The sequence below is a fragment of the Eumetopias jubatus genome, unplaced genomic scaffold (assembly GCF_037043125.1).
Source record: "Eumetopias jubatus isolate StellerSeaLion01/CBP00866 unplaced genomic scaffold, mEumJub1_p1.0 scaffold_2, whole genome shotgun sequence".
In the NCBI taxonomy this organism is placed as follows: domain Eukaryota; kingdom Metazoa; phylum Chordata; class Mammalia; order Carnivora; family Otariidae; genus Eumetopias; species Eumetopias jubatus.
The window spans coordinates 74618874-74641682 of NW_028274808.1; the positions used below are offsets into that span (position 1 = coordinate 74618874).

General features: G+C 43.8%; 1 protein-coding gene across 9 annotated transcripts in view; it reads right to left on the reverse strand.

Moving 5' to 3' along the window:
* Positions 1–19739: 19739 nt before the first annotated feature.
* ARFIP1 (ARF interacting protein 1) overlaps positions 19740–22809 on the reverse strand; it is a 130346-nt gene continuing 127276 nt past the window's right edge. For all 9 annotated transcript variants that reach the window (XM_028104334.2, XM_028104327.2, XM_028104326.2 and 6 more), the window contains one exon: positions 19740–21610. In XM_028104334.2, the coding sequence (XP_027960135.1) occupies positions 21455–21610 (156 nt within the window). In that variant the 3' untranslated portion in view covers positions 19740–21454. The remainder of the gene's footprint in view (positions 21611–22809) is intronic.

Consider the following 22809-nt stretch of genomic DNA (forward strand, 5'->3'; position numbering starts at 1 on the left):
TGTGTTTCATTTCACAGTATATTTCGGAGGAAAACATGTTCCTGAAAGTCAGTGCAGAGCTCAGGGTTTTCCTGAAAGAGGGTTAGTGGGGCCCCGTTGCTCAGCTGCTCACTCACCCTCTAGGTCAACAATAATCAAAAGTAAACGCCAAGGAAAAGCCGCCAGAAAACCTTTCCCCTTCATTTCTGACTTGTGTCACAGGGCTGGCCCACACCCTTCTGATGACAAACGGGGGCAAAGCAAGCCAGGTTTGGAGAGCACACAGGGGAACACACAGCCCTTTTATCTGCGGGAGAAAAAAGGGCGGGAAGAGTACAGGCGATTCTAAAATATGGAATTTTTGCCCTCCACTAATTCATTGGGGGAAGGCCCCTCCCCGACCGCCTATCCTTCAAAACCTTTATTGATTATTAAACCCAGAATGTCAACCACACAGTCGAACCAGAGCTGGTAACATCCAGCGCTTCACCTTGGCACTGCAGGCTGCAGCCAAAGAACCCCTGACTGTCTCCAGTCAGCGTGTTTAATCTGCAGCACAACAGAAACACTTCACAGATGCCCCCGAGCGCAACACCCAGAGAGCAGAGAAAACGCTTCTTTCTGCCTGTGCATTTTCCGTTTCTCTCAAGGTCCCCAAACCACGAAAAAAAGGCAAAGGAGAGCCCAAGGATGCTCCAGAGAGAGGGAAGGAAGCGCTCGATACTCATTGCAGGAAGACAACTGTGGGTCAGGAGAGGGGGGTCACAGACGGCCGAACACTAGGGGCAATTTCTGTGCAAACAGATGTTTGAAAACTGACTACCAGGTCCTGAAGAAATTCGGCGTGGGGGGACCGGGGGCCACGACTTCTTTCAAGAAGTCTGGACACACAGTAGGTTTCCAAGGTCTTTGCACTGGCCAGCGATCCACCGCGTCCTTCCACCCCCCCAACCCCGGGTCCTGCGTCCCGCCCCAGCCACTCACCAAAACGGCCCCGGCTCGGCCGTGCAGAGGGCTCGGGGGGCGCCGCGTCCGCCCCAATCCCCAGGAGCGACGCGAGTGGGAGGTCCCGCGGCCGCGCGCGAGCCTCAAGCCTCGTCCTTATCTGCGCCGCGGCAGGAGTGGCGGTGGGGGAGCGGGCGCCGGTGCGCAGCCGAGATAGACGCCCACACGGCCGCGCAGGCTCCAGGGCGGCTGCTGCGGCGGGGCGAGGGCACGCTCGGCAGAGAGGCCGCTGCGGGCCGTGCGGGAACCAGCGGGGCCGAAAGGGCGGATGCCCGGGAAGGACTGGGTCCCCCGCCTCCCGGGAGCGCCGAGTGTCCTCCGGTCCTCGAACAGAATCGACTGGAGCGGACGCCGCACAAGCTCGTCCTTCCCGGGGCCCCTTGGGCAGGCGGGTCTGGGCGTGTCGGGTGGGGGGGGGAGGGTCGCCCGGCCCCGCCCCCTCGCCCGGAGGACCCGGGCCTAGGGTCCGCCCCACCCCCGGGCCCAGCGCGGTTCCCCGGGTACCCGCCCCTCCGCCCAGCAGCCGCACAGGGCTCCAGAAGCCGGGTCGGTTCCCCCTAAAGAGGGAAGGTGTCTCAGTGCTTGGAAGCGAAAGAGGGGGATCTCCTGGTTCGCCGACCCGGGCTCTGCCCAGTCCTCGAACCTTCGCGGAGACACCTCCCCGATGTCCGGGGTCTGGGTCCCGGGCGCGGGGGAGAAAGCCTCACGGCCGCACTGCGGATCAGCGGATAGGAGCCGTGAAGAGCCGGCAAAAAAAAAAAAAAAAAAAAGTGTGAGGGGGAGACTCCTGGTGTTTGGTCGGAGGATAAAACCGGAGAGCCCGCAGTTCCCGAGCTACCGGCACCGCGGCGGCTGGAGCTAATCCACCAGCCCACCCGCTTCCTCCCCAAACTTCCACAAGCTGACGGCAAAACTTCTAATCTGAACTTCGAACGGCTAGGACCAGTGTGCGAGAGCAAGAGCCGTCCTGTCCTCGGTCCGCATCACCCCGACGCAGTCTTCGCCAACCCCGCACCCACTTTCTGGAACGGCAAGTCTTGGCTTCCCACTGGCCAGTGGCGCGCTCTTAGGCCGGGCGGGGATCAAGTGGGGGCGCGGTTTATCAAAAAATCTTAGCAGCTAGAGCTAAACTAGCCGATCCTGGTCCAGCCGGGCGGCGGCCCGTGACCTAGCTCATTCCCCAGACGCGGGCCCAGACCCGCGCGTCTTGGCCTCAACAGACCGATAGCTGTCCTCCGCAGCCTGGGCAATGCAGGCACCAAAGTCACTCGAGTGGGTGTGGAGGGAGCGCGCAAACCTTCCCAGCCCTTCCCACTGTGGCTCCAAGGCAGCCGAGACTTGGCGCCGCAGCCCGGGGTCCAGGCTGATCCCCGCCCTTGGCCCTCGGGAGCCGGGGAGTGTCCGGCTCCCGGTGCCCCCGAGCGGCGGTCGCCCCGGCCTCGGCCGCCCGGCTCCCACTCACCCGCGGCCCGCGCTCCCCGCGCGCGCTCCTGGCCCCACCGCTGTCTCCCAGCGCCAACGCCGCTTCCCGGGTCTCTGCAGCCCGGGCTGCTCGGGACCGCGAGGGGGCAGGGCGACGCGGGGCGGGGCTCAGCCGCTGCCTCAGGTAACAATGCTGCAGACGAGCCCGCTCCCAGCGCCTGCCGCAAAGGGCAGCACGCCCTTTCCTGCTCGGCCCCTTCCCTCCTCCCACCCTCCGAGCGCCAACGCCGGCGCCGCGGCGCTTACCTTCACCTTCCCGGGGTCCCGGGAGCCTACAAGCCGCCACCCGGCACGCTGCTCCCCGCACCCGAAGGCGCCGGAGGAAGTAGGGCTGGCGGGAAACAGAGAAGTACGAGCGTGAAGAAGAGCCAGGTGTCCTCGTGTAACCCGCAAGGGGAGGCGCCAAGCCGCTTCCGAACCTGCAAGTGCTTTCCACAAAGCAGCCTCTGCCGCAACCTCCCCGCCACCCTTCCCTGCGCACACGCACACTCCTGCACGCACGCCCTCCGCGCGCGCGCACACGCACACGCACAGGCGCGCGCGCCAGGCCACCCTCGGCCCCACGCTTGTTTCTCCCGAGAGCACTAGGGCAGCATGGGGGTGCACTGTCCCAGCCCTTCCAGCCGAATCCCAGCCGAGCGGGAGCTGCCCAAAGGTCACCTCCTCCCTGGGTCCTGCCAACCTGTAGGTTTGTTGCTTTTTTTTTTTTAAAATCTCCTCGATGATGGTAACAAGGATCTTTCAGTTATATTTAAGCAAAGCAAAGGAAAAAAAGTCCACTGCAAGTCAGATCGCATGAACGGACGCTGTCTGGGAAAGACTCCTCACAGGGAAAAAACCGGGGTACAGTTTAATCGCATCTTTTTTTTCAAAGTAACTTGTGAAGCCAGGCAGCGAGAGCCATAGTCAATGAAAACCTTTCCTGGGCAAACCAACCGGTCGGAAATCAGCTGCAAGGGTGGAGAGGCGCCTTGGGTGGGGATGAAGTCATCCTTACCTTTGACTTGGTTAACAGATAACAGACCACAGTTTTCCAGCCTCTGGTGCCCAATGACTTCTGTCTCTCCACCCTGGTCTTCAACCCCTGAACTCCCACAACTCATCCTCCATGTGGATGGAAAAAGTGAAGCTATTAGGGCAAAAACAAAAACAAAGCAAAACAAAAACAAAAAACAAAATCCTTGCCAGCCCGTTTCTTAGCCATTGACCAGGCTTACACTACACATGAGGAGTAGATCCAACCAAGAGCAGAGAAAATCAAGGAGTGGGAAATGTAATAAAAGAGAAAGCCAGATCCATGCTCAGGGAGTTAATACTAATCCCAAAGGAATATGGACTGCACAGGCAAAATGAAGAATTTCAAAACTGAAGAGCGGAATGGTATCCTCTCCTTTTCTTTTATGGAGGGCTGGCCAGATGAAGAGTCTACATTCACTGCACAATTCGCCTCATCAATACGCTCCCCCCAACCTGGGCTTCCCCCACACTGTACTCAGTACACATTTTCAAATCAGTCACTTTTTTGAAGAGTCAAATCCAGTGACCCATCCTCAACGTCGGGTCTTTTCGATCTCCCTGCTGCATGCCGGCCTATAGGCCTTCTCTCTGCCCCTCTGGCCTCCTGTGCTGACCCCTTTTGCCCTTTGAGGACAGTAACTGGATTCTTCCAACTCTGTCTCCCATTATTCCATGGGTTCTGTCTTCTGACTTGAACCTGTAAGGGTACAGATTTTATAGGGCCTGAAGCTTAAATAACTCTTGAGGGAGCTTTTTAAAGAAAATCAATAACTTATAAACACAACACTAGGTGTATGTCCTTGGAAGTGTCTAGGAGCGTGAGGGGCAGGAAAACTTGAGCTACAAGGCAAATCCACTTCTGACTTCACCTCTAGGTCAGTGACTCTCAAATCCATATTGTCTCTGTAATATCTCAGGTCCAAATTCAATGTCCAAGGGTCAACTCATCTTTCTCTTAAAACTAGCACTTATCCTACCTGTACCCTCTTACTTAAGACCTGATTTTTAGGGATGCCTGGGTGGCTCAGTTGGTTAAGCATCTGCCTTTGGCTCAGGTCGTGATCCCAGGGTCTTGGGATCGAGTCCCAAATTCGGGCTCCTTGCTTGCTCGGCAGAGAGCCTGCTGGTCCCCCTGCTTGTGCTCTCGTGCTCTCTTTCTAACAAATAAGTAAATAAAATCTTAAAAAAAAGAAAGACTAGATTTTTAAAATTTGAAATCCTGGCTTTCCTCTGGTTCTTTTTCTCTTCTGAATTCATTGTATCTAAGTATTCGCTGAATTTGTTGCTCTTTCCACAAATCTCATCTCTTACATCTGTACTTTATATCCACATCCACTCACCGCAATTAGAGGTTGGGGAAGCTGATATAAATAATTGCTTTTGGCCGTGTGTCAGGCACCACATGTGATTCTCACACCAACCCTAGAAACCCACCAATCTGTATTTTCTAGTTTAGAGAAGTTAAATTGGGCTCCTGTGTCCACTGCCTTGGCGTCCTTTCTCCTTCTCCTCTCTTCTCCCTGATTCCACGGTCAGCCCAGTGTTTTTTAAAGTCTAATTTCATCACATTACCTACCTGTTCAAAAGCATCCGTAGGTTCACACACGTGCCTACGGGAAGAAAGTGGCGATCATCCATCGGACACTGGCTGCATTTTACCTTCCCTTCCTGCGGTCTGAACTGTTCTTTGCACCCAAGCAGCATTGTGTGCAGGCCCTGAACGTATCAGCCTTCATCTTTGGCTCTTATTTGATATGTTGTGCCTGTTAGGCGGCCAAAAAGTAGTTGAGTAGCACAGAGCACAACTCTCGAAGAGAGTCAATGTCTCCATGGATGTGACTCTAAGGCGAGGAATCTAGAGGACACTTTGTTTTTTGTCCGCTAATACGCTGATTCTTAACCACACCGTGGTCTCCCCGGACCTTGTGCTTGGGAGGTAAGGTGGGCTGCTTGTCTGTATCCCAGAAACGTCAGCAGCTCTGTCTGGGAGGAAGGCCGGCAAGACTCCTGAAGCCAAGTGTGCCCAAAGTCAGCCCAGCCCCAGAATTTGTGGCTTGAAGCTGCCGACCTCAGGGGTGCCTGAGCAGCGGGCAGGGTGGTCAGCGTGCACTTCTCCCAGCAAGCCGAACCTCTCTGGAGCGTGCTTGTAGCTTCGTGTAGCCCCGGCCACAGCCCCCACGGGTCCCAGCTCCAACCCCTGCCGAAGAACTCGGTCTGCAGCATGTCTTCCCTCTCCCCAGACTGTCCTTTCCAGATTGCTCTTTTTCCTTTGCCCAGTTCATTTTCTCTCTTCGGGCTTCCCTTCCTCAGCCCTGAGAAGCTGGTGGTTTCCTCTACATCAAGCATTTTGTATTGGAATCTGTCATTAGGAGCTCAACAAAACCTTAAAACCAAAATAAATCAAATTGCAGAATCCATCCTAAAAAATACCTTACGGTTCTAAAAAAGGCTTATTTAGGGGCGCCTGGGTGGCTCAATTGTTAGGCGTCTGCCTTCGGCTCAGGTCATGATCCCAGGGTCCTGGGATTGAGCCCCACATCAGGCTCCCTGCTCGGCAGGAAGCCTGCTTCCCCCTCTCCCACTCCCCCCTGCTTGTGTTCCCTCTCTCACTGTGTCTCTATCAAAAAAATAAATAAAATCTTAAAAAAAAACAAAAGTTAAAAAAAAACAGGCTTATTTGTGGGATGCCTGGGTGGCTCAGTTGGCTAAGCGTCTGCCTTTGGCTCGGGTCATGATCTCAGGGTCCTGGGATCGAACCCCGCATCGAGCCCCACATAGGGCTCCCCGCTCAGTGGGGAGCCTGATTCTCCCTCTCCCTGTCACTCCCCGTTTGTACTCTCTCTTTCTGTCAAATAAATAAATAAATCTTTAAAAAAATAAGTAAATAAAACAGGCTTATTTGCGTAAGGAAGTCTAATGCATGAGCTGACTTCATGGACCCACTAAGGAACTGCAGTGGACACCCTGAAATAAGTCCCCTCCAGCATAGGATTGAGGCATCAAACTGATTTTTAAATCCCTTTCTCTTGGTGATACAGACTGAGACTTCCTTAATCTTTGTTCTTCTTAAAACATATCTGATGAGGTCAGTTGTTCAGTATTCAGATTGGAGGCTGTGTCTTGGCTCTTAAAGTTGGAAACTGCAAAAGAAACCAACTACCAACTCTGTAGTTAAACAGGCTTGGCACACAAAAGCAAAGACTCACCACTCCTTCTAATAACAGACATTTCTAAGAGAAATTGCTAGACCTCCTTGTTCCCTCAAAGGTTGAAAGTGTAAAATACATAAAATCAACAGAATTGTTGTTGTCACCATAAATGCAAATTTGCATCAAGTATCTTATTGACGAAATGCAGACACTGGATTGCTGTTGTTTTCTAAACAACTTTGAACTGAGATAATGATGTTTTCTTTTTGCAGGCTAAGAAATGGAAATAGAAAGTTGCCTTTAAGTATAGTAAATAATAACTAGGCTCCAACCATCAAGAGGGAGAAACTTTTTTTCTGGGTGCTAAGTAGTGATTTCTGAAAATTTAAAATAGAAAATGCTTTCATGGGTAGGGGCACCTGGGTAGCTCAATCATCTAAGTATCTGACTCTTGATCTTAGCTCAGGTCTTGATCTCAGGGCTGTGAGTTCAAGCCCTGTTTTGGGCTTCATTGCTGGGTGTGGAGGCTACTAAAAAAAAAAAAAGAAAAGAAAAGAAGAAAAAAAAAAGAAAGTGCTTCACATGGGATGCATGTGATGTTGATATCCTTGGTAGCATCAACAGGCATTTCCCTGGCCAGAAGTAAATACAGGTACTTCGTCAACAGCAGTGCTTGATTTCTTTGAGGGTAAGAGAGATTACAGGCAATCCTTACCAACATATAAGAATGAGACAGACAGTCGATGACCTGGTTCTCCTTGCTGGACCATGCTTCCTTAGAGCCCAATGTTCATTTGCTCCCTTTTAAGGTGTGTGTGTGTGTGCCTGCGTGTGCGTGTGTGTTTTGGAGGCAGGGATGGAAGTGGAGACTGACGTAAGAGAAATACTGTCAACATCACTGAGGTTCTTACCCAGAAAATCCTCAGCTAGACTTTTTTTTTTAGTTTACAATTGATACAGTGCTTAGAGAACTGATCAGTATTAATGATCAATGTGGGGTCTGGCTTTTGTAACATTCAAATTTTGAGGACAAAAACACCTTTATTTTTTTTTTATTTTTAAAAATTTTTATTTATTTGAGAGAGCGAGAATGAGAGAGAGAGAGAGAGAGAGAGAGAGAGAGAGTGCACATGAGAGGGGGGAGGGTCAGAGGGAGAAACAGACTCTCCGCTGAGCAGGGAGCCCGACATGGGACTCGATCCCGGGACTCCAGGATCATGGCCTGAGCCGAAGGCAGTCGCTTAACCAACTGAGCCACCCAGGTGCCCAGGAGAAAAACACCTTTAAAATATAATATGAAATTCTGTACCTCTGAAACAAATAATGCAATATGTGTTAAGAAAAAAAAAAGAAGAAGAAGATAGCAGGAGGGGAAGAATGAAGGGGGGAAAATCGGAGGGGGAGACCAACCATGAGAGATGATGGACTCTGAGAAACAAGCTGAGGGTTCTAGAGGGGAGGGGGTGGGGGGATGGGTCAGCCTGGTGATGGGTATTAAAGAGGGCACGTTCTGCGTGGAGCACTGGGTGTTATGCACAAACAATGAATCATGGAACACTACATCCAAAACTAATGATGTAATGTATGGTGATTAACATAACAATAAAAATTTAAAAAAAGAATAAAAAAATATAATATGAAAGTGTATCCCTTCTTTGCCTCACCCATAATCAAAACAAGTATGTGAGTCTCCCTAAGAGGAATTAAGTTAAAGAGGATGTCAGATGCCAATTTCTTTTGCTACTGGTTTTAACAGTTTCAAATTGTTTACCCTCGGAAGAAGTTAGCGAAGAAGTTAGCGGAGCAAACAGCAATTTGAAACCATAACACAGGACAGGCAGTCAGCAAACAGAAACCCAGTGAATCAACAATATCGGTATGTGGTGCTGGTAGTGCTGGTGTGTGTGTGTGTGTGTGTGTGTGTGTGTGTGTGTGTGTGTGTTTCCCTGGGGAAATAATATGTGCACGTCTTATACAAGACTTTGTAGGGCATATAAAGGTGGGCAAAAGGACATGTTGGTGACTTAGCAATTTGTAAAACCCTTTTTACTCCTCTTGGAAATTGGGTTTGTACTTAGTTTAAGGACCAGTTATGAACAAATACTTTTGCACTAAGCTTCTATTTTTAATAAGAAGGCAAATACTTTCCGTATGATAGGAAATCATCACACCAGCCCGTAACAATTAGCATCTTAGTATTTCTCAAGCCAGATATATAGAAATAATTCAAATGGACCATTTTTGGAGAAAGAGGGTAAGCCTTTTGGTGGAAACACCATTATTCAAGTTTTGATGGGCCTTGGCCACAGAGAGGATCCCTGCCAAAACACTCAGCATCACAATTAGCCCACAGTTTGTATCCCTTTGTGAGCCTGACCAGGCTAACTCTAAACAGGGCTGCATTGGGGTTAAACCCTGGACTTCTCTTTTCATCTTCACTCCTAACTGCTGGCCCCCTCCTGAAGAAAGAGGCTACTGTATTGAATCTAACTGAGAGAGGTGGTACCAAACATTCAGCCACCTGTAGTTTAAAATAAATGAAAGACATTACCCTCTAAGTTCCTTTTATCTGGTGTTTTTGTACATATGATCAACTTTTGTATGTTAAATTGTATATTAAGCTATAACATGGAGTAGAACATCTACACTAGTTCTCTATAGGTGGTGATTTCTCAGGACCAGACTTCAGAAAAGAGCAAATTACTCTTCATTTTGCTTGAAATGTTGCTGATCTCTGAAGTAAAACTCTGGGCTCTCTCCCCACTGCATCCCTTTGTTGAAGGCACAGGTATGAGAATTTCTGAATTTTGAATTGTGTCGTGCTTCCTGTGGGGTGATTGATGGGCAATGTCTCTCTCCGGGTGTCTGTTTTTCACAGGGGGAGAGGGGATGTAGGGCAAGCACACAACTGAACACAGGACTGTAATTTACACTGTACAATGGAATTATCTTTATGCTGGAAATTCTCCCCCCCACCCCCCATCCACCAAAGGGACAATTTCTCGTCCCAGGGAAACGGAATACCATCTCACTGTGGATTCTTATTTACCCCAAGTTTGGGGTCACAAAGACACATCGCATTTGTAACTTTAAAAGGAGTATAAATAAGGGAAAGCAGAGAAAATGCTAGATGTTCACACATCTTCATTTCCCCTCCTCACCCCCCACCCCTTATCAAAGATTGGAACATATTTTCTAGCTTTGCATTCTTTCCTTTACAAGCATGCCCTCTTCACAGTCGGTCTCAATAAGGAGACTAATTTCCAGGGGTGCCTTTTTGCCTGCTGGGCATAATCAGGTTAAGCCTTGTCTACTAGAGGGGAGGACAGGGGAAGGAATTCCACCCCAACAGCCTCACTCTACGGGAGCTCATAAAAAAGTGGGCCCCTTGTGATCCACATGCTCATGGTACAGAGTCTACAGAAGTCACTTGATGGCTCAAAGACCTTTGTCCTGTATGACAGGCTGGGTAGTCACCATAAAGACATCAGAGGGCCTAATTCAGAAGGCTGGAGCAGGGACAGGGTGGGGGGCACAAGACAATAAAGGGGAGCAATGAAGATTATGACTCACTCCCAAATTTTTATTGGCATCCAGATTTTTAATAAAATTTTTTAAAATTAACTTTTAAAGTAATCTCTGCACCCAACGTGGGGCTCAAACTCACGACCCCAAGATCAAGAGTTTCACGCTCCACTGACTGAACGAGCCAGGTGCTGTGGCGTCCGGGTTTTTAACAAAAGTCACATGTTCTACTTTAGCCAAAGCTCTCGAGATTACCAACAAAGACTTTTTTTTACATGTGTCTTCCCTTCCCTGTCAAAATAAGCTGATTTCTTCTTCCTCAGGCTGCGATAATCGAAACTGCAATAAAGAACTTTACCAGAATCGTATTCAAATTCCCAGAAAGCTACTTTTGCGGATTCAACCCCCCTTCCTTGTGACCATGAAACACTCATGCACCCCAGTCCTGGTGACGCCTACTTGTAACCCACACGTTTCAACGCTAGTTAGCTAGTTATTAAGTTAATAAATCTTTTCCTTCTCAGAAATGGGAACACACAAGTTGATGTTCAGATGGTCACACCATAAGGTCATATATTAAACTGCTAAATCTTCTGACCAACAATTCTCCCCTGATAATCTGGAAGATAGATAAATTCTGCCTCTTTGTCCAAATACACTCTAGGGCTAGTTGGTAAAAAGGAATTGAGCTTTCTTTTAAATGACTGGTCTGGAAAAAAGAAGGGTTAAGATTCAAAGCCTACAAAGAAATAATATTGTACTAATATTTAGGATTTGATTTATGTGAGGTTTAGATTAGACCATTTCCAATGACCGAGCTGTGATGGCAGGGTGGTAAACTGCACTCTCCTGCACCCAGCACACACACACACCTACGCACAAGACACTCCAGTTTGGAGGTGAAGGCTGGCTGCTTGCACACTCAACTGCAAATAGCACGTTCAGCATACTGGTCCCTGCCCTCCCCACGCCATCCAATCCCAGGATTTGCATAGACTTTCTCCCCATTAAATCAGAAAGTTTGAGGTTAGGGCTGTTGTATTAATCTTCATATCCTGTAGTAGGTACGGTTAGGACTCTGACAATGGTTGTTAGTCATGGCATCTGCCAACTAAACGTGGTCCTCATCACCAGCAGATGGCACCCAGTGGGCCTCATCCTTCAAAGCTAGAGGCTCCGGCAATGAGAATCATCATTATGGACAATACTGAATGCCTTTCGTGTGCAAGGCACAGGGAGAGCTACACAAACGCTCAGAATAGTTCTGCCCTCAAGAGCTTCTAGAATCCAGAAGGGAATTCACCAGAAGAGACTCAAGCTCTTTGAAGCAGTAGGTAAGGGCACATGAAGAGAACGGCCAGACATCACACCATTTTATGGTGAACTGAGGAAGTGGAAGTGCACATGGGCCAGTCAAGTGAAACACTTCAGCAGACATGATGATGGTCGACAGGAAGCCATACAGCTGGAGTCTGACTAAAAAACACCTCCAGCTTTGACACGGTTTGGGAAGAAGACTGACTGGGATTGAGTTCTCACTTCTGAAATTTGATACAGAGGACTGAGAATGTAGCTTGGATCCTCTCCTCCCAATTTCCCAAATGACAAGAAATTCAGTGTGCCCGGGGAAGCCGGCTGTCTGGCTCGGTCACTGCTTGGGTAAGCCGCTTCTGTAGGCTAGGTGTACAAGATTCCAAAGAGGCTACTGTAAGGAAAAGACGTTAAAATAATGAAAAGTCAGCACACTAGAAATTTAATGAATCATGACGTTTTCTTAATCGGGTGATCTTAGTCCACTAGGAGCGAACAGAAATTCACATAAAAATGAGCTAAAAGGACTCAACAGAAAGAGCTCTTCCTAGAATAAGTCAAGGTCACTGTTGAGGTCACTAGCAAGGAAGTCTGGAGTGGCTTGAACTGAAGCTACTTGTGTCTTGGGGAAAAAAGACTTGTTTTCATTGCTCTAGTCATGAGCACAAATAGTGACTCCAAAAGCTTGAAAAGCCAAAGACAGCACAATGACCGCTTATTATGTCATTGTATTTTTTTTTTTTTAAAGGACAAAGAGGCAAGTTAAGACCAGAGCCTGCTTATGAAGCTTTTATACTTTCCCTTCTCTTGGGAGTTTAGGCAAGGTCTCTCTCTCTAAACAGACACACACACACACACACAACCACACGTGTATATATATGTATATGTATGTACATAATTAGACTTGTAGCTGTTCATTTGCAATTTCTAACTAATTTCTCTTAGTTTATGGCTGGCTTAATTGAAGGAAGATGCTAACTGAACTTTACAAAGAAAATATAGGGAGCCTTTTTAGATAAAGTTTAGAGAATATAAGAACAGACTTTTTTTTTTTTTAAAGACCACCCCATAGGAAATCTAAATGATGAATCAGAGGTCTGATCTTGTCAATGGTTGGCCAACACCAGTGAAGAAGAAATTGTTACACCCACTTCAGGGACCATCTGGACCTCTTGAGGTGTTAATGGAATCAGGTAAGAAAAAGTCAACATGGGCAAGCAGACTGGTCATTCAGCAAATACTCATGACTGTTTAAATTCACAGATTTTTTTTTCAACTCACTTGATTGTACCAGTGATTAAACAGTAACCATGGCCATGGTAAAAACTCAATTCTCAAAACATCATCTGGGGGGTGCCTGGGTGGCTCAGTCGTTAAGCATCTGCCTTTGGCTCAGGTCATGATCCTAGAGTCCTGAGATCAAGCCCCACATCGGGCTCCCTGCTCAGCAGGAAGCCTGCTTCTCCCTCTCCCACTCCCCCTGCTTGTGTTCCCTCTCTCGCTGTCTCTCTCTCTGTCAAATAAATAAATAAAATCTTAAAAAAAAAAAAAAAACCAAACATCATCTGGGCTTCTTGCTGCTATTATTGATGTAAACTAGTTCGAAGATTTTAGTCCACATTTTCCTTGTTTTGACCTAAGGTAGGGGTGAGGGAACAGGAAACAGAGAATTTGAGAACAATGTAAACATCCATTATTTATTTGGGGAATTCTTTAAAGATTTAAGCTATGTTATTAATTTAAGAAATGTGCATTAGGGAAAATTTGGCCAGCTCATAAAATATCTTTTCAGATTGAAAATAAGTTATTAAAAATTACCAATGTACAATTTATTTTAAGCAGTCTAATTGGTTATGATAAATGAACTATAAGCAGCTAAGTTTTAAGAAATCCAGACTAGCAGTATGGAATAGAGTAATAAATGCTTCTTTATGAGAAGAGGGGAAAAATTGAGGCAGAAGAAACCATTGGTATTAAGTTAAAATAAAAGTGTTTTATTTGGGAGCTTAACTTCTCTTACAGATTCAAGTAGCTATTTAGAAAGTTGAGGAGAAAACGGAGAGAAAAAAAATCTAGTTTAGTGAAATGCACATTTTTCTACATGATTTCTTTTTCTAACTAGTTTTATATCCTCAACTTGTTTTGCTTCTTCAGTTGCCCTGTTTCTATAAATTCTTCCTAACAGAAAATTGTTCAACCTTATACTTTCTGGCATTTCTGTGTTTCCAAGTACAAACCAGTTTCTTTCACATGCTAGACGAGGAATTCTGTTATTTGCAGGAGTAAAGCCAGTGGTGTCATTGGCTCGACCAAAAAAAAAAAAAAAAGCCCCTGATGGCCACCCTGGTACCAGCAAGAGGAGAAACCCCTTCTGGACAAACTATCCTAATAAAAAATTTTTTTATTATGAAAAATTCCAAAAGGGAAGAGTTAAAAGACTAGTACAAAGAAACCCCACACACCCACCTCTTTCAATTGCTAACAGATTGCCATATATTTTTAAATATTTTATTTATTTGAGAGAGAGAATGAGATACAGTACATGAGAGGGGGGAGGGTCAGAGGGAGAATCAGACTCCCCGCCCATCAGGGAGCCCGATGCAGGACCCGATCCCGGGACCCCAGGATCATGACCCGAGCCGAAGGCAGTTGCTTAACCAACTGAGCCACCCAGGCACCCACAGATTGCCATATTTAAGACATCTCTCTCCTTCCTTTTCTCTCTCTCCAGCTTTCTTTCCATATATGTGAGTACATATGAATGTATGTATTTTTGCTGGACCATTTAAAAGTAAATTGCAGGCATCATGCCATTTCACCTTTAAATACTTTAGGCATGCAACTCCTGCAAGGCCATTTGCCTACGGTTACCACAATAGAATAACATACCTAAAAAAATTAACAAAAAGTCCGTTATCAAACACCCATTTGAATTGTTCAGTTGTTCCTCAAATGTTTTCTATAGTTATTTTTTGAACCGTGATCTAAAGTCTTTTATTTTATAACTATTTCTAAAGTATTTTTTTTGCGCCTGACATTTTGGAGGAACAAGCTAATTATCTTTTTTTTTTTTAAGATTTTATTTATTTTTTGACAGAGAGAGAGACAGTGAGAGAGGAAACACAAGCAGAGGGTGTGGGAGAGGGAGAAGCAGGCTTCCCGCTGAGCAGGGAGCCTGATGTGGGGCTCGATCCCAGGACCCTGGGATCATGACCTCAGCCGAAGGCAGACGCTTAATGACTGAGCCACCCAGGCGCCCCGCTAATTATCTTGGAGAATGTCCCAGATTCTGGATTTGTCCAATTGATTTCTCATGGTGTCATTTAAACTTATATTTTAACACCCTGTATTTTCTTTTAAAAAGATTTTATTTACTTATTTGACAGAGAGATAGAGAGAGCCAGAGAGCACAAGCAGGGGGTGGGGGGAACAGCAGAGGCAGTAGAAGAAGCAGACTCCCCGCCGAGCAGGGAGCCCAACGAAGGGCTTAATCCCATGACTTGAGCCAAAGGCAGACGCTTAACCGACTGAGCCACGCAGGCGCCCCTAACCCCCTGTATTTCCTATACACTGGAAATAAAGGCAAAAAGTCTTGAGTAGATTCAGGATAAACAGGAGTATTCCAGCAGGAGTATCTCATGAGTGATGTTGTGTAATTTATATTGCCTTTTATCTGGAGGCACATGATTATCAGGTTATTAGTGATCCTAACTTTGATCACTTGAGTTGGATGGTAAGCACAAATCTTGTATTTTTTTTTAAAGATTTTATTTTTAAGTAATCTCTACACCCAACGTGGGTCTCGAACTTACGACCCCAAGAGCAAGAGTTGTACGCTCTACCAACTGAGCCAGCCAGGTGCCCCAGCACATGTCTTTTATTAATGGTACTTTTTCCCTTTTCAAATTGAGTAATATATAAGGTCATACTTTGGTATTATGACATAATCTGTTTTTTCTTCAATCTCTAATGATTTTAGCATCCATTGGTGATTCCTGTGTGAATCAATATTTCAGTGGGGGCTGCAAAATGGTGATTTTTGGGGGGCGCCTGGGTGGCTCAGATAGTTAAACGTCGGCCTTTGGCTCGGGTCATGATCCCAGGGTCCTGGGATCGAGCCCCGCATCGGGCTCCTGGCTCAGCTGGGAGCCTGCTTCTTCCTCTCCCACTCCCCCTGCTTGTGCTCTGTCTCAAATGAATAAATAAAATCTTTAAAAAAAATGGTGATTTTTAAAATTTTGCCAATCTTTCTATATTTTTTAACTGGCCGTTCTTCTATAAACATCCTAGTATCTGAAGTAACACCCTGACACTGATTTAGAATAAGTTCTAAGTGTACTGCCTTTGTTAACTCATTCAAATGAAATGGCAGTGCAACCACCAAATGCTTTTCTGCATTTGAATTTTGTATCACAAAAACTGAACAAATTTTATTACATGGCTCCTCTCAAGAATTATGCATGGAGGGACGCCTGGGTGGCTCAGTCAGTTAAGCTTCTGCTTTGGGCTCAGGTCATGATCCCAGGGTCCTGGGATCCAGCCCCGTGTCAGGCTCCCTGCTCAGTGGGGAGTCTGCTTCTCTCTCTGCCTGCTGCTTCCCCTGCTTGTGCTAATAAATAAATAAAATCTTAAAAAAAAAAATTATGCATGGAGTTGGGGATACAGGGTGAATAAGAAAGCATGCACTGTGTCTTCCTCAAGAGCTTAGAGTCTAGCCGTAAGTATACACTCCTCAAAGGAAAGAACTGTAATTATCTGCCTAAAACTTTCGGTAGTTTTTCATAAAGAGCTTCCTGATATAGAATTAGAAATCATTTAGGGGGAAGACAAAAGTAAAGTCACATTATATGAATAATCTGAGCATGTTGTTATTCTAAAAATTTCATGATTTTGAAACTTTTCAGCAAGGTCAACAGGGTTAAAGTTACCTGTCCTCTCCTTACCCCATAAAGCCTTCCACTTGTTGAAATTTTTTTTCTTTTTACAGTGAGAGCTTGCATTTTCTTTAGAACTTCTATAATTAAAGCTCCAAAATATAGTGAAGACTAATATGGTTTCCATTTTTCGTCCTGATGTGCCCCCGTGACAGCATTGTATACATTCCATCCCTACGTAAAAACAATACGTCTTTGCTTCTCAGAAGCAAAGTGATATCAAAGTCTAAGTCACATAAAGTTACTTTTGTCTAAGATCAACAAAATGGTATTTCGTCCCTTTCACTGTCCTTATGAATCAACAATTCATGATAAACCATAGTTGCAGAAAGCTCATGCTTTGAGAGAATGCTTGTGGCAAAGCCTAGATTGGGTCCAAACCAACCAACCAAACCAAAAAAAAAAAAGTTTTTTTATGAAAGTTTCATTTTGTAACAATGTCATTGAAATTCCCAGCTCTGGTAAGATATTAATCCAATTAACTGCACAGATATAGAGTCCCAGTTCTCAGACTGGGTCTAATTTCCCTTCCTCATATCCATAGTCTCCTCTTCCCATATCAGAGTTACCACTAGACTAACTAATGGCTCTCACTTAATTTACATAAACTACTGAGTTAACTTTTATTTCACAACACAAAGCCGAACTTCATAGTTCTCTGTACATTAGGACAACCACTTGGCAATTTATTATAAAGGCCCATTTATGCCAGGAAACCTGTTGAGCAGGAAACCTTCAAGTGGGAACACAGAATTTAATGAAAGTCCTCAAAAGAGAAAAGTTGTTTGCATCGCCATTCTATTTTCATAGGTTTTGCTATTTTGTAACAATAGTAAAGGACCTGTGGCCCTTGGAAAAGCTTTTCTTTTCTAAGATTTTTATTTGAGAGACAGAGCGAGAGCGAGCACGAGCAGGGGCAGAGGGAGAGGGAGAGGGAGAAGCAGGCTTCTCTGCTGGGCAGGGAGCCTCAATGATGCAGGACTCCATTCCAGGACCCTGGGATCATGACCTGAGCTGAAGGCAGATGCTTAACTGACTGAGGTACCCAGGCGCCCCTCTTTTCTTTCTTCCTTTTTTTTTTTTTTTGAAAGATTTTATTTATTCATTTGAAAGAGAGAGAGCACACGTTCAGGGTGGGGATGGAGGCAGGAGGGAAGCTTGATAATCATGACCTGAGCAGAAATCAAGAGTTAGATGCTTAACCAAGTCACCCAGGTGCTCCCCCTTTTTTAAAATTTAAATTTTAGTTAACATACAGTGCAATATTGGTTTCTGAAGTAGAATTTTCAATGTCTTGGAAAAGCCTGGAAAATGCAAAATATAACTGGCCTTTTGATCAGAAAATAGCTTATTCACAACTGGAAATTGTCTGAGCCAATATAAAAGTTTGCAATCTTACAGCAGGAATCAGATTTCTTAAATGTCTAAATTTAGCTAGAGCTGAGTGATGAAGGATCTTACAGGGTCTCAAGTCTCTCAGGCAACCGAAAGTTTCAAGAAAAGTGCTACCTGGCAAAAGATATTTTGAAATATTACAAAATACACGCATTCTTGGTATTTCACAAAAATTAGTACAAATTATATACAAATGTTACACTGAACTATTTCGATAATTTGCTTTTATTTTTCATATCCAGTGAAGGAAAAAGGAGACTGTGCACATTTTGAGGTAGATACATTTTTCTTCAAATTAACAGTTCCATGATTAAAAGACACTTATCTTCAGCCTTTCCAATATGCTAACTTTACTTTATATAGCACTTTCCAGGTTTGCATTTCTTTTTCAGAATACTTTAAGATCAGTGGATTGAAATATATCATATATATTTGAAATATGCCTACTATGAATCCATTTAGGGGTGAATGGATTATTTTTTCAACTGAAAAGACATTTAATACACATTGTACTTTAGGAGAAGAAATGACACTTTTGACACATTAATTGTACAGTTGAAACGGCAGGACTTAAAGGGGGAAACCATACATTTAGTTGCAAATAACTTACCTGGCATTACATTTAGTAATAGAGGTTGGCTAAGCCAGTTTAATATATTTTTGGGCCTTCATGTCTTTACCTGTAAAAAAGGACCTTAAACAGATCATCTCTAGGGAAGCTTCTAGTTTCACTCTTAATGGGATAAGCTTTGGTAACACCATCAGCGCAATGTACTTTGAATATGGAAAAGATGGTTCTTATAGTAGATTTTAGCTAAATTGCTTCTGCAAGCCCAGGTCCTTCCTGGCCCCTAAGATTTAGAAGCTTTGGCGTTGTTAATTAAACAAGGGGGCCATTAGATTGAGGTGGCTTAGAGACTTAGTATCCTAAATAAACAAACCAAAATGTAAGCCTGAAATGCCTCAAGGTTAAATCAAAACCCAAGGACAACAAATCACAAACAGCCAACAAGTCCTTCCCAAATAAGGCAACTGCTTAAGCTATAGCTAATCAAGTATTTTCCTCACCTTGCTTCTACGTCTCTGAAAAGTCTCTCCCCTAGCTCCTATTGGTGGAGGGATCCTAATCATTTTTAATCTGGCGTTGCCTGATTTGAGTCCATTTTTTGTTCAAAGAAACTCTTATTTTTATTTTCCGTAGGTTCCATGCCCCAATGTGGGGCTTGAAGACCCTGAGATCAGGAGTCACTAGTTCTACCGACTGAGCCAGCCAGGCACCCCTGGCAAAATCTTTCTTGAAAGCCACCAGCACTGCTTAACAAAGTCTTAAAAGTGTATATCTACTTTGAGGGCTCATTTTCATTTCTAAGAATCTAACCTAAGGAAATAACTAGGTAGAGTACAAAGATGAAGGTGTGCATGTTAAAGGATATTCAAACTAGACCTTATAATATAATCGGTAACTAAAATCTGTAACTTCAGGGGAGAGTTAGGTGGTTCCATGCAGTACTTACTGACTTGGGAAGTTATTTTATCTTCAATTTTTTGAAATTATCTTCTAATTTTTTTCTACAATGAATATAAATTACTTTCCTAACAAAGTAAATATACCAACTGGCTAATATGTTAATTCTTTCTTTTGCACATGTACCCACTACTCAGAATCAGATATTTTTAGTCTATTCTAAAAAATCATCAGTCCCTGAAACTGTTTAATTCCTTAGCTACTAAAACTGTTACCAATATGTGCTAAGAGTGGACGTGTTCCACTCCCAAGGGAGACTCTAATTGAGGAAAAAGAATAACTTACTGAAGAAAAGCTGTTATAAATGACAGAAGCACCATTTTTTGTTCTTGTTCTTAAAGTCAGGAAAAGACAAATCACGTCTTCACAATTTCCAGATAGTTGCTTCTTAAATTATGAAGAGCCATAGAAACAAGGTAGTGCAGCAAATACTTTTAATAAGAATACAAAATTCACACCAGAGGCACATTCTGGGGAATGTACAGGAACTATTACAAGTAGTAATTCTGCTGGAAGAATAAAATAAGGCTCTGTCAGAGTACAAATATACAGGAAGGAATGATTTAAAATAGGTTTATGATTTACAATCACATTACATTGTACATATTAAGCACTGAAAACAGGCATATTAATTAAAAAGCCAGCTAAAAGGCATTTGAACATATATAACAAATCTTACAGTCCACAGAGTTCATGTATAACAGTAATTTTTTTAGTACTTCATCTCAACACAAAAGAAATGAAGACATATTAATTTATGTCTATGACAAAAATCAAGAGAACTTATACTTAAAAGGCTTACATTACTGATAGAACCACACAGCGGATAGGTCAACTACATAACACAAACCCAGCAGTGCTGAGCAACTAAAACAGTACTGGCCTTTCCAATCCCCTTTCTTGTTACCACCACACTGTCCCAGATTACCTTTCCATTACTCAAATGAAGAAAAATTCCTCCATCTTCTCATTCCATGAAAGGAATGAAGAAAAACCAAACAGCAAATTCAAAAGTTGATTTTACCATAAACCTGAACGTGGTTTAAGGAATACAAAGAAACCCAATACTGATACACAGTGTTCCTTTCCAAGGAAGGAAAAGACACGTCAAACATTATCTGAAAGGGGTTTCTTTATGGATTATGTACATTGGTTGAATGAGAATTACTGTATCTGAGAAGGCACATGTCTGTGATTTAAGGCTTAACCGGTATCGTTACATATGGAAGTCAATGAAAGCTGTCTAGGAATTCACTTCTGTCAAAATGGAATTTACTCCAAAACTTGCTTTCTAAGCACAGATTTCTACTCTAGAAACCATCAAGAGTTTCTATTCCCAAGTTCACCTGCCAAAAAAAATTCTCTTAAGCAGGTTTCATTATGAATCAAAAGAAATGGCTAACATAACTGCCCAATGACTTTGGGTGATGCAAACTGTTAAGCTCAAAAGCCTCACAGAAATGACAGTGTGATTCCTGCGTCTTAAAAAAAAAAAAAAGGTTAAACAAAATTATAATAGTACAGAATCATTTTTAAAAAGGCATTTGCCACAACTCCACAAGCTAATCAGTCATTCATTAGAGCTGCCACCTCTGTGTGGATGCTGCAGGAACACCATATAATTTTACTCTGCAAAATAGTTTCTTTTTTCTTTAAGACAATACATGAAAATGAATCTCTTAAAGATGTTTAATATATTCATATATAAAATATCTGATGTTGATACAAATCATGTAAACGTCCCTTTGGAAAAGCTACAACTGGCCCTCTTTCCAGGACCAAAAACCTTGAATTTTTATATCTGGTCAGTGCAAATCTATATTAGATGTTTTCAAACTACAGAAATAGCCATCAACCCTCACAATACAAAAAGATTTCTCAAAAAGGAAAATTATTGTGTTCAGATCATAGAAATTATGTTTACATTAAAATCACCCACCTTCCCATCAAATTTAACAGTTCAGTTGTTAAAGTATGAAAAAGGGAAAAATTAAAGCTGTTTGTGCAAGAATCACTACAATGGTTGTGGTCACCAGTTCCCTAATCTTAACCCAACTCTGCTTAATTCTTATTAGGTTTGTTTAGAAATATAATGACGTGACTTTTCTTTTTTTTTTCCCCCGGGTGTGATTTTACTGTTCTTCAAGCCAAGATGGGGCGTCCACTCCAGGGGTTTTCAATTTGATATGGAACTGTTTAAGTGTCTGTTCAAGCTGCTTCTGATTCCCGGCAAAGTAAGCGGCAATGGCATTGTGGAAAAGAACCAGCTGATTGTGCAGCACTTTAACCTGTGAACAGGGCAGGGTCACAAGACCAAGTGTTAACACCAATGGCAATGAAATATAAGGTGACTTATCACATGTCCTCACTAAATAGTGTAGCTCTCATCAGGAAAAGCTGTTTTAATAAAGACCAAGTATTTCACACATACACACACACACACCCTGACTATACATCTTTGCAGGGTCACTGAGCCTTTGATGACTTTTTAATTTCCCTAAAGGGAATAGGTCAGTTTAAGAAGCTGTGTATTTTGTTAACCATATTCAAACACCACTGAGGGCATTAATTAAAAATACTACTAAATCCCCCCTCAGGGCACCTGGGTGGCTGTCATTAAGCATCTGCCTTCGGCTCAGGTCATGATCCCAGGGTCCTGGGATCGAGCCCCGCATCGGGCTCCCTGCTCAGCAGGAAGCCTGCTTCTCCCTCTCTTGCTCCCCCTGCTTGTGTTCCCTCTCTCGCTGTGTCTCTGTCAAATAAATAAAATCTTAAAAAAAAAAAATGCCCCCTCAAACTAAATACATTCAAAATCAAATACTGAAGAGGGAAAATTATATATAAATATTTACTATACCGTATATGCTATATACCAAATATGGACATCATTAAGGCTAAACTTTACGTAAAACAGAGTAGGCCAGATATTTTGAAATACTGCGGTTCTCTGCAAAGAATCAAGCCAAGTGGCAGCAAGTGTTGCCCAGAAAGCCAATTTACTTAAAGTTCACATGACTCTGTTATTTTCAAGTACTTAGTACTTCTAATGATAACAAGATTATGTTTTAACCAAGTTAAACCAAGCTACTTCTGTAAATCTTTATTAAAGAAATCAGCAAAGCATTACAAAGATTTATGAATAAAATTCTTTCCTGAGCTCTCATTTATAACTGCAAAAGTTCAAAGATAAAGTATAAAATATACTAACTTATCCATCTAATGCAATATTTATTACAATTGATCTTTAGGGGTGACTGGGTGGCTCAGTCAGTTAAGTGTCCGCCTTCGGCTCGAGTCATGATCCCAGGGACCTGGGATAGTGTCAGGCATCAGGCTCCTTGCTCAGCGGGGAGCCTGCTTCTCCCTCTGCCCCTCCACCTGCTTGTGTGCTCTGTTTCTCTCTCAAATAAAATCTTAAAAAAAAATTGAGCTGTAGTAATTTTTAGTGATGTTTGAACTTTAATAATTTTTACTGATATAAAAACAT